The sequence below is a fragment of the Marmota marmota genome, unplaced genomic scaffold, assembly GCF_001458135.2.
Source record: "Marmota marmota marmota unplaced genomic scaffold, marMar, whole genome shotgun sequence".
Taxonomy (NCBI): domain Eukaryota; kingdom Metazoa; phylum Chordata; class Mammalia; order Rodentia; family Sciuridae; genus Marmota; species Marmota marmota.
In genome coordinates this window covers 11,239,026-11,254,597 of record NW_026000229.1, presented here as the reverse complement: position 1 = coordinate 11,254,597, position 15,572 = coordinate 11,239,026, and the positions used below count along the sequence as shown (strand labels likewise).

The window sequence follows — 15,572 nt, the reverse complement described above, 5'->3', positions numbered from 1 at the left end:
GGGAGCCGGAACTCGGGCGCCCCGCGCTCGGCGTTCGCTCCGATAGGCTCAGGTTCTTAGAAGCACCCAGGCGCAGAACCCTAGCAATCTGTTTGCAAGCCACAGGCGAATTGTAGCCTGGAATTACCTGATCTATGGCTGAATGAGTTGCGGTCAGTCGAAAACAGGGGACGTGACGTCAGTTTACCAAGATGGTGGCTGCTGGCCTCCTCTGTGGACTGACCGGTGTGTAGAACCGAGAAGGACCGTTTCCTTCCCCCGTCTGGAACCCAGAATTCAGCCCTGAGTACGGTGCTTGCGCGGCTGGCAGAAACTGCAGCGCTGTAACCCTGCGTCTCTATCCCAGCGCACACTGCAGACTTTCGCCGCGGGGCGATTTGCTGAATAAGCAGTTACCCTCCGTGCGACAAACCTCTCGCGTTTGAGTCCCCGTAGCCGATCCTCGTGCGATGGAAATCCTTCCTCCAGGTTCCGGAGCACCCCACTATTGCTGGAAATTCCTAACAAGATATCCTTTAGCCGTCCTGACTTGTCATACTCCCACACAGTGAAGCAGCACACGGGGGTAATGCACTCCCCTCGCCGCCATCTTCCCACTCCCTCCATTCCTTTTTAAAACAGGAAAGAAAAACTAGGTTAACTGGAAATATGTTAGGCTTAGTGCTACTTAGAATGTTTTCAGACTGTTGTGAAAATGAGATTCTTTTTTTTTTTTGCCTTACTATTTGCCCATGATACCTGTGTCCTTTCCAGAATTTCTGGCTTTTTATTTGATTTCTAAGATTTTTGAGGTAATTATGTTTGTCTACCCCTCCTGTCTTACCTCAGCACTCAAAAATACTTACCTACCTCCCACACCACTGTTTTCAAGATGCTGCATCATGTTTCCTTTAACCAGATTGGAGACCTTTGACCATCACAATTCAGTTATTTCCTGAAAGGTTGATAAATTGATGTCATTGGAAAAATTTTAAAGGGCAGAGTTTACAAATAACAAGATGAAGAGGGTAATGAATGGGGTGAGTTTGAGAAGGGTGGGTGGAAGGACCATTATTCAAGAAGGCAGCAGTTGAACACATTATGTATATATATGAAAATGGTTGAACACTTGGAAGATAAACCATTTGATTTTCTCTAATAAACACCCCTTAACTTCTTTTCATTATTATAATGGGACATAATGAATTCCCTTCAAAGCTTTCTTAATTCTACCACTGTAGTGTTTCTAGGAATTTTGTGTTTCATCCAGGTCCTTTCCAAACCATTCCCTTACTCTCGTGTGGATACGTGTTATGGGAAAATACCATTAGCTCATATAATTCTTTAGGACATAATGCAAATGCTAATATAATGTTTATATTATGTATGAATGAGAAACATCACAATTCTTTTATACATATTTAAGGAGTTTTGGTGTCTAATCAACGAGGTTGTTTTGGTTTTGTTTTTCTCAGTTCTTCTACCAGATAATTATTTAAAATTAATTTAGTGAAAACCATTCTGAGGTTTAAATATACAATTTTATTATGTTATGATATAAGCAAAGTGATTTTTCAACATCATTTAATTTTTATTTTTAGTGTGTGTTTTTCTTTTTTTAATTGAACAAATGATTCTTTCAATCATTGTATTTCTGGTGATAATGTAAAGACATTGGAAGTGCCTCAAACTGGAATTTGCTTTCCTCTGATCTCATGAAATGACTCTAATTTTATGTGTGGTAGAATACATATAACATTAAGTTTCCAATTTAAAACATTCTGAAGTGTACAACTGAGTGGCAGTAAGTATATTCACAGTGTCGTTGAACCATCATTTCTATCTAGTTCCAGAACTTTTTCATCACTCCAGATGGAATCTGATGTACATTAAGCAGTTATTCTTTATTCCCCAGCTATTTCAAATCCATAGAAGCAACAAATATGCTTTCTATTCCTATGGATTTACCTTTTGTAGGTATTTCATATAAATGGAATCATACAATCATATGTGGCTTTGTGTTTGGCTTTCTTTCACTCAGCATGATGTTTTCAAGGTTCATCTGTGTTGTAGCATGTTATTATTTTTTTATAATTATGCTTATTAATTACTATTGAGTTATCCTCCAGACATTTTTCCTTAAATAATGTTTTTCAGGTTGAATTCAAGATTAATAGAGAAACATCATCATTTCCTGGAAGACTCTTACAACATGACCTTGAAAGAAACTACTCAAGTAGGCAAGGTATTGTCAGTTGAGAAGAGATCAGATATAGTTCATCTTTTGGGGATAATATTAATTGTTTAATAATGTTGAATTTCTAGATAGAAATAAACTTCAGTTAAAAATGAAATGGTTGGGATGGGGATATAGATCAGTGGTAGAGCACTTGCCTAGCATGAGTGAGCCCTTGAGTTCAATCGGAAGGAAGGAAGGAAGGAAGGGAGGAAGGGAGGAAGGAAGGGAGGAAGGAAGGAAGGGAGGAAGGAAGGAAGGAAAGTTTTGAAGGAAGGAAGGAAGGAAGGAAAGAAGAAAGTTTCATTAGTTATCAAATTGGTATTTGTTTAAATCAGAATTGGTTTGGTATATGTAGCACAATACATTATTTTCAATACAGAAAAAAATGTTATTTTAGTTTGAGAGTAGGCTACACTAGAGAATGGAGAATGTCCCAAATACTATAGTAGAACAGAAAAACTGGGTAATTAGGGAGACTAAGAATGTCAGAACACAAATATTTGGGAAATAAGGGAATAATGCAAAATGGAAAGAGAAGAGTGAAAAAGAAACAATCTCTATACTATTATTTACAATCATGAATATTTTCTATCAAAGGCCTTCAACTTCGGTGTATACCATTTGGGATCTTGTTAAAAATGCAGATTCTTGGTGCTCCCCCTTCATCTTCCCCATTCTGATTTTAGTAGGTCTTGGACAGGATTTTGAAATGTGCATTTTAATGATGCCTTAAGTGATTATAATAGAGATGATTTGTGAACCACCCTTCAATAAGTACTGCCTAATATGATCTGGTTATATTTCTGAAATGTATTTTTAAATTAAGGAAAAAATCTTTTTAGCATATTTGAGTCATGATTGGTTGGTAGCTACTATGATGTGCCATTATTAGACAATTCAAAATTCTTACATACAGTACTACCTCTATCTCTTAGGAGTTTGTATGAGAGGGTTGATCAGTAGAGGCACCTAGATTTTCTATCTCATTACTGAATGAACTTAAGGCAATTTTGAATTAATTTTCTCTTTTTGCTTTGGAACTCCTGGGCCTTCCTTTTGGATCTGTCTAATCTGGACTGTCTTTTCTCTTACATATGTCCTAGGCTCTTTTCTTGGCCAATTACTGAACCTGGTACTAACCTAATTATAGTTCTGTAATACAGGAAGCATCTTTCTTGCCATCTTTGATTCAGTTCAGTGTGTATTTATAGAGTCTGTAGTATGTGTCTGGCACTGTTTTAGGCATAAAGATATGTATGTCATCTAGAAATTCTCAGGGTTTTTTTATGCTTTCATTGTGAATTTCCTTCACATTTTTAATAAATGTATTTTAATTATTTTTTCTATAAATCATGAACCATACTTAAATACTTTCCCAAGTTTTCTTGAGTTATAGTAGGGAGTTGATATACTGATTTGTGGATGACTGGCTCCATAAATTTATTTAGTGATAACGAATTACCATGGGTCTGCTAAAGAGGAAATAATATGGATGTATTGATTTTTGTGAACCTGAGAAGTGAACAGTTTTATATGTAAGTAATGACCCATACAGTACAAATTAAAAATTTATAAAGAGAAATATAAAACAACTTAGCTTTTCCTTGAAATATTTTATTCAAAATCAATAAATTAAGAATTTAAAACTATGTGTGTGGAGGGAAAGAGACACTGCTTGATTGCTAAGATCCTAATAAGTCACTGGGAAATAGAGTCAGGACTTTGGCTACTAAAACAATCTGAAAGATAAGGCTAAGTGGTACACATTTATGGCAATATACTATACTATCCATTCAGTCACCCATCTGACTACCACCCACTTGTGTGTCTATCCACCGATGAATGTAGAGTACATACAACAGAGTGAACATTTTTACCAATTGTGGACCATTATGCCTCTTAACACTTTGAGATACTACTTATGAATAAATTAATTCAGCATCTTTGTATTAAAATGCAAGAATTTCTGATTTTCTTTTTAAAAGAAATAACACACACTAGATTTCCAATTAAGTTTTAGTAAACTGGAAAAACAATTTAGCTACTGATTGCCTGCTGAATTTAGATGCTACCAAGAAGAAGTAAAGTAAAATGAGGTTCATTTCTTAAGGTACTTAAAAATTTAATTGGGAAAACAAAGGCTCTGTATTTGGTAAGTTAAATAGTAATATATGATTAAACAATAACAGAGGAAACATTTCAATGTAAAATTTTACCAAGTGATGTGGCATAGTGATGTGGTTACACACACACACACACGTATGTATATGAATGAAAAAGTTTTAACTGAAGATTTCTCTGGTCCTCAGTCATTTAGAAGATTTTTTTTTTTTTGAGACAGAGATGTCTTTAATCCATTGGATATTTGCTAGAAAAGTGAAGAATCCAAGTCCTTGTTATACAAGTACAAAGTGTTACAATTAATTCAAGAATTGCATATACTTTTTTCCTGGGTTTTTGGCCTAGAAACAGAACCACCATTTACAATGTCCCTTCCATTAGGAAATGGAACTGAAATTCCAAGCTGAATTAGAAACTAACTTAGGGACAAAACACATTTGTAAGATCGGCATTTCATCTAAGATCTGGGGCAAACCTGGTAGGCTTTGCATTGTGACCAAACCCTAGAGGGATGAGAACAGAGATGGGACTATAGGTGTTCACCTGATAAGCAGCAATTAGAGAAATGCGATTTAAAACTACACAGAGATTCCATCTTATACCAGTCAGAATGGCAATGGTGGAAATAGTTTTGGAAAAACAGGGAGGATAAGAAGATGGATGAGATTAGAAAAGCTAAGACTAAGCACAAGATCATTTGTAAAGCAATTAAATTTTTTTTTAAGACAAAGAAAACGAAAAGGATCCTCAACCAGACTCCTAAAGCCCAAAAAGTAAAATCAAGAATCAACAAATGGGATGGAATCAAACCTAAAACTTTCTTCACAGCAAAGAAAACAATCAAGAATGTGAAGAGGGCCAACAGATGGAGGAAAATCTCTGCCACTTGTACCTTAGATAGAGCATTAAACTCCAGGATATATAAAAAACTCAAAAAACTTAACATAAAAAAAAACCCTGATCAATAAATGGGCAAAGGAATTGAACAGGCACTTCACAGAAGGTGAAATATGAATAGTCAACAAATATATGAAAAAATGTTCAATTTCTTTAGCCATTAGAGAAATGCATATTAAACATATACTGAGATTTCATCTCACTCCAGTCAGAATGGCAATTATTAAGAATACAAGCAACAATAAATGTTGGCGAGGATATGGGGGAAAAAGTACACTTATAATTGCTGGTGATACTGCAAATTGGTGCAACCACTCTGGAAAGCAGTATGGAGATTCCTCAGAAAACTTGGAATGGAACCACCATTGGACCCAATTATTCCACTCCTCAGTATATACAAAGGACTTAATATCAGCATTCTACGGAGATGCAGCCACATCAATATTTATGGCAGCTCAATTTGCAATAGCTAAGCTGTGGAACCAACCTAGATGCCCTTCAACAGATGAATGGATAAAGAAAATATGGTATATATACATAATGGACTATTATACAGCCATAAAAAGAATTAAATTATGGCATTTGCTGGTAAATAGATGGAGCTGGAGAACATCATGCTAAGTGAAGTAAACCAATTCCAAAAAACCAAAGGCTTGATTGTTCTCTTGGAAAACACAATAGGGAGGGAGGGAAGAATAGAAGTTCAGTGGAGCAAAGGAGAATGAAGGGAAGGGAAAAAGAATGGGAACAGGAAACACAGTAGAATGAGTTGGACATAACTTTCCTTTGTTCATATATGAATACACAATCAGTGAAACTCCACATCATGTACTGTTATGCCAGATTCGTGGGACCCCAGTAGACCTCCAGGAGCCGAATCCAATGCAATCACACAAGAGTCTTTATTGCAAGCTCGAGCCTGGACTCACAACCATTTCAGATGCAGAGGTCCCGAGGAATAAGTCCTGGTCCTTTATTTAGTGAGATTTTATAGGTTTTTTGGGGGGATACTCTATGCGCCACAACATCACACAGCAAATCATTTCATACTTGAGAAGTTAGCCTAACCCTAGAAGATTTTGTGTGTGGATTTTCAGGCCTTTCTACTGACTCAGTTTTTGTCCCTTGGTGATAGTAAGCTTATCACACCAATAGTGATTATGAATTTTGTGTATGATAGTAGCTGAAAGGAATGAGGATAAAATTATCTTATTCACTGAGTGTAAATGAATTTATTATTTGATTTTTTTTGCCTCTGTACTCCAAGTCTTATAAAGTTTTAATCTACTTCTTAAGTTCACGGTTGGCTTGAAGGCTTAAAAAATAATTCAAAAACCTCAACTCTAATGTTAACAAGAGAAATTGAGGTTGTTTATTGTCTTGAGTTTTTCCTTTATCATCTTTAGCTGACTGGTTATCTTTAATCAATCTTGTACTGCAGTTGACTCTTAGACAGTTTTTTGTTCATTTTTAGCCATCCGATTTTTTTTTAATTCCAAACCACTTTGCTGAATCATGTTTGCTTACGTATTGTACCAGAAGGTCATCATGTCAGAAGATCAGTCTGTTGGTAAACATGATATCAATTTTTCTGAATGCTTATATTCTGGAACACCATTATTAATCATCTTGATATTTTATGCTATCCAAAAAAAGCAAGATGTGAGCTCTGATTATCTTGTTCAAGAAGCTAGGTGAGGGATATTTTAGTTTATGTCTTGTAGATCTGAAGAAGTTAGCAAATACAATGGTATTTGTTAAAAGCTTTACAGCTTTTTTTTTTAGTTGTAGATGGACATAATATCTTTATTTTATTTATTTTTATGTGGTGCTGAGGATCAAACCCAGTGCCTCATATGTGCTAGGCAGGCGCTCCACCACTGAGCCCCAGCCCCAGATCCTTTACAGCTTTTTAGTATGATCTGGTTGGAACTTGATTTTAAGTTGTTATTATATTGTCGGGCGGCCTCCAAAAGATAACTTTAGGTTCCTAGATTTGGTTTTCCTCTTTTGATTAGCTTGAGAAGTAGAATTCTGTGGTCACCTCAAGTTTTATTATTTATTGCTCATTGCTTCCTTCAAGCACTTCCACATCAATTGCTGCTTTCAGATTTTTTTCTTTATAGAGGAAAATATGGTCAATTTCCTCTAGTAGTCACAGTGTCACCTTTGACCCATCACTTAAGTCTTGCTTCATTTTTGTAACTTTTCATCAGTTCTTCTTAACCCTCCTACATTCTTCTACTTCTTTGAGTATCTCTTAATATCTACCTCCCTTAAAATCTGTCTGTAACCCTCTTCATTAAGTGAGAAACACTTATGTGCAAATATATTATTTTTATTCTTCATTTTGTGTGTTTATTTGTTAATTTTATATGTATATATCTACTAGATTAAAAGATGCTTAATGTTAGGGACATAATTGGCCAAGAACCCATAAACCTCACAGGGGTGTCATATCTGCTATGGACCTGAATTACAAGTGCACTAGATTTACTGACATCTATTTTGGTATCTTTGAAATAATATCTATGAATATTAGTTGAACACACAAAGAAAAAGTGATGATGTGAAGTTACATCTGTGATCCAAAACTACTTTCTGTGTATTTTATATAGCAAAGTCTTGCATTATGAAGCATTGTGATAAACTTTTTGATATTTTGAAGGAGATGGAAGAGTAATAAGTCCTTCGCTTCGTTATAAATCATCATGCATCTCATCCACAACAAACGTGACAGAACTATGTGGGCTGGAAATGAAAACTGCCACAACCTCCTTATCAGCATTTGGAGATTCTTCCATTCAGACACCTTCAAAGTCCAGAATTCGTCAGGGATGTCATAGTGCTGGCCCAAATGTATCTGGTAATGAGGGACTATCATCTCAGTTATTAGTGAGTTAAAATTTATTACTAGGGTTCAGAATTATAAAGGGATAAAGATAGCACTAGAGTAGTTCTGTATTTTCAACCAATCTGTAAGGCAAGGGAAAAACCTAACATGTAGTTTAGGTTTGAGGAGGAAAGAAACAAGCTCAAATTTAGTAATTAATTTCAAATATGGAAAACCATGGAAACTTCCTAGAAAAGATGTTTGTAGGTGTCAAAGTTCTCCAAATATAAGGTAACTTTATTTCCAAAATTTAAAGGTTTGTCATAATCAAGTAATTTGTATATCATTTTCAATAGGTGATCATATTAATTTGGTGAGCTCATCAATGCCATCATTTCCTATTCTTCACCGTTCTTCTGAAGAGAAAATTCTTTACTCAGACAGATTGACTCTAGAAAGGTGAGGACAATTTTATCTATTTATTTATTTATTAATTTACCATTTATTTTTTCTAGATAATACATAGACATGGTACAAGATTTGAAACATGTGAAAATCTTCCTTTATATTTCTCAGCTGTCCCATTATCCTGCTAAATATAGTCCTTTTTTTTAAACCACTTTTTTATCCTGCCAGATGATGGTGAGGAATTTTATATCTATATATAAAAGGACTTGACTATACTCCAAAAGAGTACTATAGTGATTCCAAAATATAGTTATGTTAGTCTGTTTTGCATTACTGTATCAAAATTCCTGAGATAGTCAACCTAAAAGGAAGAAAGGTTTATTTTGGCTCATAGTTTTGAAAGTTTCATTCCATGGTGAGTTGGTCCCATTGGTTTTAGGCCTGTGATGACACAGTATATCATGGAGTGTGTGCATGGTAAAGCAAGCTACTCACCTCATAGAGTGTGAGAAGAAAAAGAGAGAAACAGGAAGGGATCAGGGTCTCAATATCCCCTTCAGGGTATGCCCTTGATGACCTAAGAACTCCCACTAGGGTCCATCTCCTACAGGATCTACCACCTCCCAATAATGCCATAAGATGGGGACCAGGACCAAGCCACTAACACACAGGCCTTTGACACTTATCCAAACCATAGCAATGACATTGATGAAAATGGGTTTTTAAATAGGAAAAAAAAAAAAGACTTGTGGTCCTCATGTGGACTTATTGGGCCCAATCTCCTTCTCTCACTCTGCTGCAGTCACACCCACCTCCTTGTTCCTTGAAAACACCTCATATCTGAGGGCTTTTGTGCTTGCTGTTCCCTTTTTCTGGAAGGGTCTTTCTCTTTATATCTATAGGCTCACTCCCTTACCTCCTTCAGGTCTTTACTCAGATGTCTCATTTTAGGGATGACTTCTCTGGCCACCTTCTCCAAAAGTACAACCCCTTCCACCCTGACATTGTTCAGCCCTCTTCTCTGCTTTTTTTTTCACTTAGCATTCTACAACACATTAAATAACACATTAAATATTTACTTATATTTATTGTCTGTCTCCTCTTACTAGAATGTAAGTTCTACAAGCACAGGGATTTTTATTCAGTTCTGTATCCCTGGCACCTAGAACAGAGCCTGGTACAAAATAGGCTTTTGATTAAAAAGTTAATAAATGAATAAATATATTTAGGTCTTGATATCCATCTTTATAGCTAAGAAGGTATCCATATTAGAATGGTGGATGAGATCCCAACTCCCATCCAAGTGCTATAACCAGCACAGTAACCAGCTCTGTTTCTGTTCATTTAGCAAGTCCACACCTGACACAAATTGTAATGGACCACCTGTTTGTTGTCAGGGAAAAAAGCTCTCTGGAGGGTCAAAGAGGGTCTGTTGTTCTTTAAGCAGGTCTCTTAAGGCATTTTTGGAAGATTAATGGATTTTGAGATACTAATACTACCTAATGTTTGTAACTTTCAGAATATCATTTTAATGTTTTAAGGTATTTTGTGGTAATTTTCCTCTTAGTCTTTAAAAACCTTCCCAAGAATAGTATCTCAGCTTCATGTTACTTCATATTAATAGGTGCCAGTAAGACTGTGACATAACAAGTTAAGTGCTTATGTTGTAGCTGGGGTGACTTGGCAATTGTGAAGATGGATCCTTGGCAGCATATCTTCTGGGGTGGAGAAGAAAACTTTGATCAGGTGGAGACTTGCTTATCAAGAAAGTTAGGATCTGGGAAAGTCATTGCTTCAGAGACTGGTTGTAAAATGTTGGCATCATAAAGATGTCATAAATTTAGGCATAGTTTGGAAAGTCCAGAATGGGCAGTCAAGAAAGTTGGGCCAGCAGCAAGGAACTAACTCAGGATTGATTATTTGAGAACCAGTGGGTAACAGCAGTGATCTCTGTCAGGCCTTTGACACTTGTCCAAACCATAGCAATGACATTGATGAAAATGGGTTTTTAAATAGGAAAAAAAAAGACTTATGGTCCTCATGTGAACTTATTAGGCCCAATCTCCTTCTCTCACTCTGCTGCAGTCACACCCACCTCCTTGTTCCTTGAAAACACCTTATATCCTGGCTTCTTCTTAGCCAGGAGACTAAGGGGTCAAGAATAGAATCTAGCCCTAAGAAAGAGCGAGGCCCTGGCTGTTCTGGCTGTTAGGGCAGGTCTGGAATACCAGGAAGACAGCCTGTCAACACCAAGAAGAAAACAGAAGGAAAAGCATAATTTAGTACTTGTGCATTACCAGCATGTGTAATGTACCAGTGCATGATATGTGCAGTAATGGGTAGGAGATGTAGCAACCCATGGGTTTTATGGGCATAACAAGCTCCCTTGAAGGGCACTGGGACATTGCTTATTGTGTCTGTTTGCTTGCTTCTTTTGGTGGAGTGTGACAAGGTTACAGGGGGTGAGCTTTGGAGTTGGGACTCTGACATTGTGTTTGGAACCAAGCAACTTTATAAGGGTAGGAGGTTTTTACTTTTCCTATCTCAGCAATATCTGATTCAAGAATTGGATGAAATAGAAGTTGTGGGGTATCAGTAAGTTTAACTGAGAAATGGAGAAAGATAGAAAAAGGAAAAAGGAAATAATTTAAGTTTTTGCTAAGTTGGTGCACAAAGATAAATTTTAAATTAGAATACTTATGATTTATTAATTTATAATTTATATGCCAGAAGGACCAACTGTGGAAGTATAATTTAATATATTATATAAAATTTAACTATTATCTGCACATTCAAGGGATTCAACTATCACTTAGTATTTTCACTTTTCTTCTATTTTGAACTAATTTCCTTAAGCTTATTTTTTTAAAAAATATTTTCTTTGTCAATCATTAACATTCACTGAATTTTTCTGTGTATCAATTTTTTTTCATATTAGAATGATTCTGTTCACTTCCATTTTTCACTTGTGCTTGTAGCAGTCTGATACATTTTTATTTAAAGCTTATGTTAACTTGATTTTTATTAAGTGGAAATATTTCTAATGAGCCTCCCCACTAGAATTGTCTACATACAAAGCTGTATTTTCCTTGAAGTCTTCTTTGGACTTCTAAGAGTAGAATCATCAGTACCTCCTATCTGCCCATATTATTTTATTGGTAAAATTCTTGAAGGGCCTTGTTGTTAGGGTCTGTAAACAAGTCAAGATGGTGCCTGGCATTTTGCCAGAGGGAGTGGTTTGTGAAGTAACACCAGCGAGCCATTAAGTATGGAGATTCCTTATTGGTTGACTGCTGTATCTAGTTTATGTTAATTAAGATAAGCTGGTGTAATGTATATATACCCCTCCTGTGCTACAATAAACGGCTCCCACTCCTGCTGTGTCAGTCTCCACAAATTGCTCATCACCCCCCCCACCCCCATTATTTTGCTGCAGCTGGACTGCGACACCTTATACTTATTTACTTCACATGTGATAACCTTGTACTTATTTACTTCACATGTGATAACCTTGTACTTATTTACTTCACATGTGATACGTTATAACTTTGTGCATACAAGAGGCTCACTGTTTTAAATACAACTAAAGATGAATATTATTGAAAGTTTTCCTACCCTTATAGCACTCTAATTGTTTGTGGCAAAATTTAGAGTTAATTAAATTTAACATTTAAGTTTTTGAGGAAATGTTCACTAAGGACTACCTTACTAGTAAGAAATTTCAGCTTAATTTTTTTTTTCATTGAAGTGAATAGTAGTTGGCTGAATTTCTTGCTTTTATAAAAATTTCCTGTAGCTTATAAGCCTATGAATCTAAGAAACTCTTTCATGTGGTTTTTATTCTGATGACTTAGTGGATTGATGCCAAAGGCATTTATTTCTATAGTAATTTGCCATGGTTCTTTCTACCATCTAAACATCTATCACAGAAGACAGTTGAAAGTTTTCTGATGTTAAGTCAATTTCATGTGAAATAACTGACATTGGAGGTTTTTTAATATGATGAGAGCTTAGACTTAATTTTAATAATTACCTTGTCAATGTTTATTGGTGTTTCTTAAATATAAAACATATAGTATGTGGGAGCTGGTAGTTGTCCAGCTTACCTTTTTTTCCTCATAATATGGGAGTGCAAAGATACTAATACTTGACAGGAGACTGGCTACTAAATCAAAATCTTACTGACTTAAATATTTTTTTTTCCTTAGGCAAAAGCTAACGGTTTGCCCTATCATTGACGGAGAAGAACACCTTCGTTTGTTGAACTTTCAGCACAATTTTATAACTCGGATCCAAAATATTTCAAATCTACAGAGGTTAATATTCTTGGATTTATATGATAACCAGATTGAAGAAATTAGTGGGCTTTCTACTCTAAGATCCCTCCGTGTCCTTCTCTTGGGGAAAAACAGGTATTCTTAATAGAAATGTCTTTATTTGTAATATAATGTTATGTATAGGACGAATGTTGAGTCCTGTGGTGCTTAGATAGACAGTTCAGAATTGAATAAGATCTTAGAAACTATTAGGCTAAACTTTTGAAAGAGTTTTTGAATGGATTGTGTTTTGGTGGTAGAGTGTTTGTTTACCATGCGTGAGGCCTGGCTGGGTTCAGTCAGTCCCTAGCATCACTAGGAAGAAAAAAAAAAAAAAAAAAGATTAAATTTTAATTTATTTTATGAGATTCATTCTGAAAATGTGTCATATAAAAAACATTCATTGAGTATTTTATTTTCATTGCTTTCCAGTGTCCTATCTTATAAAAAAGACTTTGGCCTTGAATTTGTGCTTTCTTAGGACATGTTTTAAGCATGTTTGTTCACTTTAGCCTTCTGTGTTTCACTTGCCATACCTCTTAGTATTTGACTAAAGTTGGATACTCACTACTTTGTGATTGTCAAATCAGTGACTGATTTTTTTTCAGATGGTTATTTCAGTATGAGTTATTTAATATTATATTTTGTATACTTCCTATTCCTTTTATACAGCTCTATTATATAGTATAGCTATACAATTCCTAACACATTTCCTTGAGATTTGTTCATGACTTTTCTCTTTATTCTTCTTTACTAAATAGCTTTCCCCCTTTTATTGTTTTTTAAAAATTATATATAACATTGGGATTCATTTTTATATAATTGTAGGGGCGTGGAATATTTGCTGTAATTCAGACCCTATTATTCCTCCTTTCCTTCCCCTCTTCCCTGACCCTATTCCTTACCTTCTACTTTACTGATCTTTCTGCTATTTACTTTTAGTTTTTGTTTTGTTTTGTTTTTGTTTTTAGTTAGTATCTTGTGGATATACATAATGGTGAGATTCACTGTGGTGTTTTCATATACATAGAAGAGTTAGGTTAGATTTATTCCACTGTTCTTCCCTTATCCCATCCCCTTTTCCTCCCCCTCAATCCCTTTCATCTAGTTCACTGATCTTTCTTCTATTTTGATGGAATCCCCCCTTCTCTTTTCCCCTTTATTTTAATTAATCATTTGTATGTGGTGCTGAGGATTGAACCCAGCTCCTCACATATGCTAGGCAAGCGCGCTACTGCTAAGCCACAACCCCATCGCCTTCCCTTTATTTTTGATTAGCTTATACCTATCAGAGAAAATATTCAACCATTGACTTTCTGAGTCTGGCTTATTTCACTTAACATGATAAATACCTACAAAGAAGGGCTGTTTAATAAAGTCCAAAAATGAGTAATATCTTTTCTTCACCCATTGCAAGGTTTACAACTGACATCCTGATAACAAAGATGATTATCAAGAGAAAAGCATAGCACATTTACTTAATATAAGTTTTGTGTGACATAATAGTCCTCAGAAATTAAGATCCAAAGAAACAGGGAAAAGTATTTATTTTTATGCTTAGGTTTAATCGCAAGTGGACACTCATGTAGAAGTGTGATGGGGTATGATACAATGGTGATAAACTGGGGAGAGCTTAGTGAGACCTTTTTGTTCAGATTCTTCTTGGTGTCTGTGTTTTTATTCCTTTCTTCTGGTTATAGGGCAGACCCATCTGTATTGAGAGTCTTATTATATCCTTTCAGGGGAGGTAGGTCAGGTATTTTTGTGTGGCTTTATGGTAGAAAAGTGAGAGAATGTCAGAGAGTGATCTTCCTGCTTCTATATTTCTGTTTCCTTTGTTTTAAAATACTCAGTATACCAAAGTGCCATGTTTGTGTTCTTAGCCTGGCACTCTTTATTTTCACTGCCCAATGATAATATAAAATACTTTTTCCAAGATCATGTTTCATAGTTTTAAAATCTCCTTTGTCCTCTGTGATTTATTACCCACAATTAGTTCAAGTGTTAAATTTTAAGCATTATGTAGTTTGAGGGAATCTGGAGGAATTATAGAATCATAGAATATTAGAGCTTGAAATGACCCTCAGAGATTAGCTCTCTCATTTTGCAGATGTAGAAATGGAGAGGTCAAGTGAATTTGGCAAATTCAGATGTGTACAAAATGTATGCAGTAGGAGTGTGCCACCATAGCACTTCACTGGGAAATGTGAGAAAGTTAGCTTATCATGCGTTTATATGGTTTTCCCTGTCAGGTGCTGCTGTTATCTCTCACCAACATTTCTTTACTACTTTCTGAGTTCTTTATCTAGCTTATATTGATTCTTTAGTATCACTGTCTTTATATCCTTGATTTAGTCTTTGGGTCATTTTCTTTTTAATATTTTATTAGTTGTTGGTGGCCCTTTATTTATTTTTTTATGTGGTGCTGAGAATCGAACCCAGTGCCTCACATATGCTAGGCAAGCGCTCTACCACTAAGCCACAACCCCAGCCCTGGGGTCAAGTTATTTTCTAAAGATATTTTTAATCTTCTTTTCTGGTTTTAAGCAGTATCTAAGTATCTCTTCCAACAATTTGAAATGGTCTCTGCATCTTTTGTTTTTTTCCTACTTCTACTTTTCTGCTTCTCTGGCTTCTAAGAAATAACTTGTGGGCTGGGGATGTGGCTCAAGCGGTATCGCGCTTGCCTGGCATGCGTGCGGCCTGGGTTCGAGCCTCAGCACCACATACAAACAAAGATGTTGTGCCGCAGTCCGGCTGGGGGGGGGGGGGGGGGGGG

The 15,572-nt window shown here is 35.8% G+C and overlaps 1 protein-coding gene across 3 annotated transcripts in view; it reads left to right on the top strand.

Moving 5' to 3' along the window:
- Lrrc49 (leucine rich repeat containing 49) overlaps positions 1–15,572 on the top strand; it is a 186,974-nt gene that overhangs the window by 5,118 nt on the left and 166,284 nt on the right. Inside the window, exons 3-6 of one of the 3 annotated variants that reach the window (XM_048793712.1) lie at positions 2,137–2,224; positions 7,905–8,102; positions 8,426–8,528; positions 12,686–12,889. In XM_048793712.1, the coding sequence (XP_048649669.1) occupies positions 2,137–2,224; positions 7,905–8,102; positions 8,426–8,528; positions 12,686–12,889 (593 nt within the window). Of the gene's footprint in view, positions 1–2,136; positions 2,225–7,904; positions 8,132–8,425; positions 8,529–12,685; positions 12,890–15,572 lie in introns of those variants that run through there. The other 2 variants (XM_048793713.1, XM_048793715.1) reach the window with 2 other exon arrangements.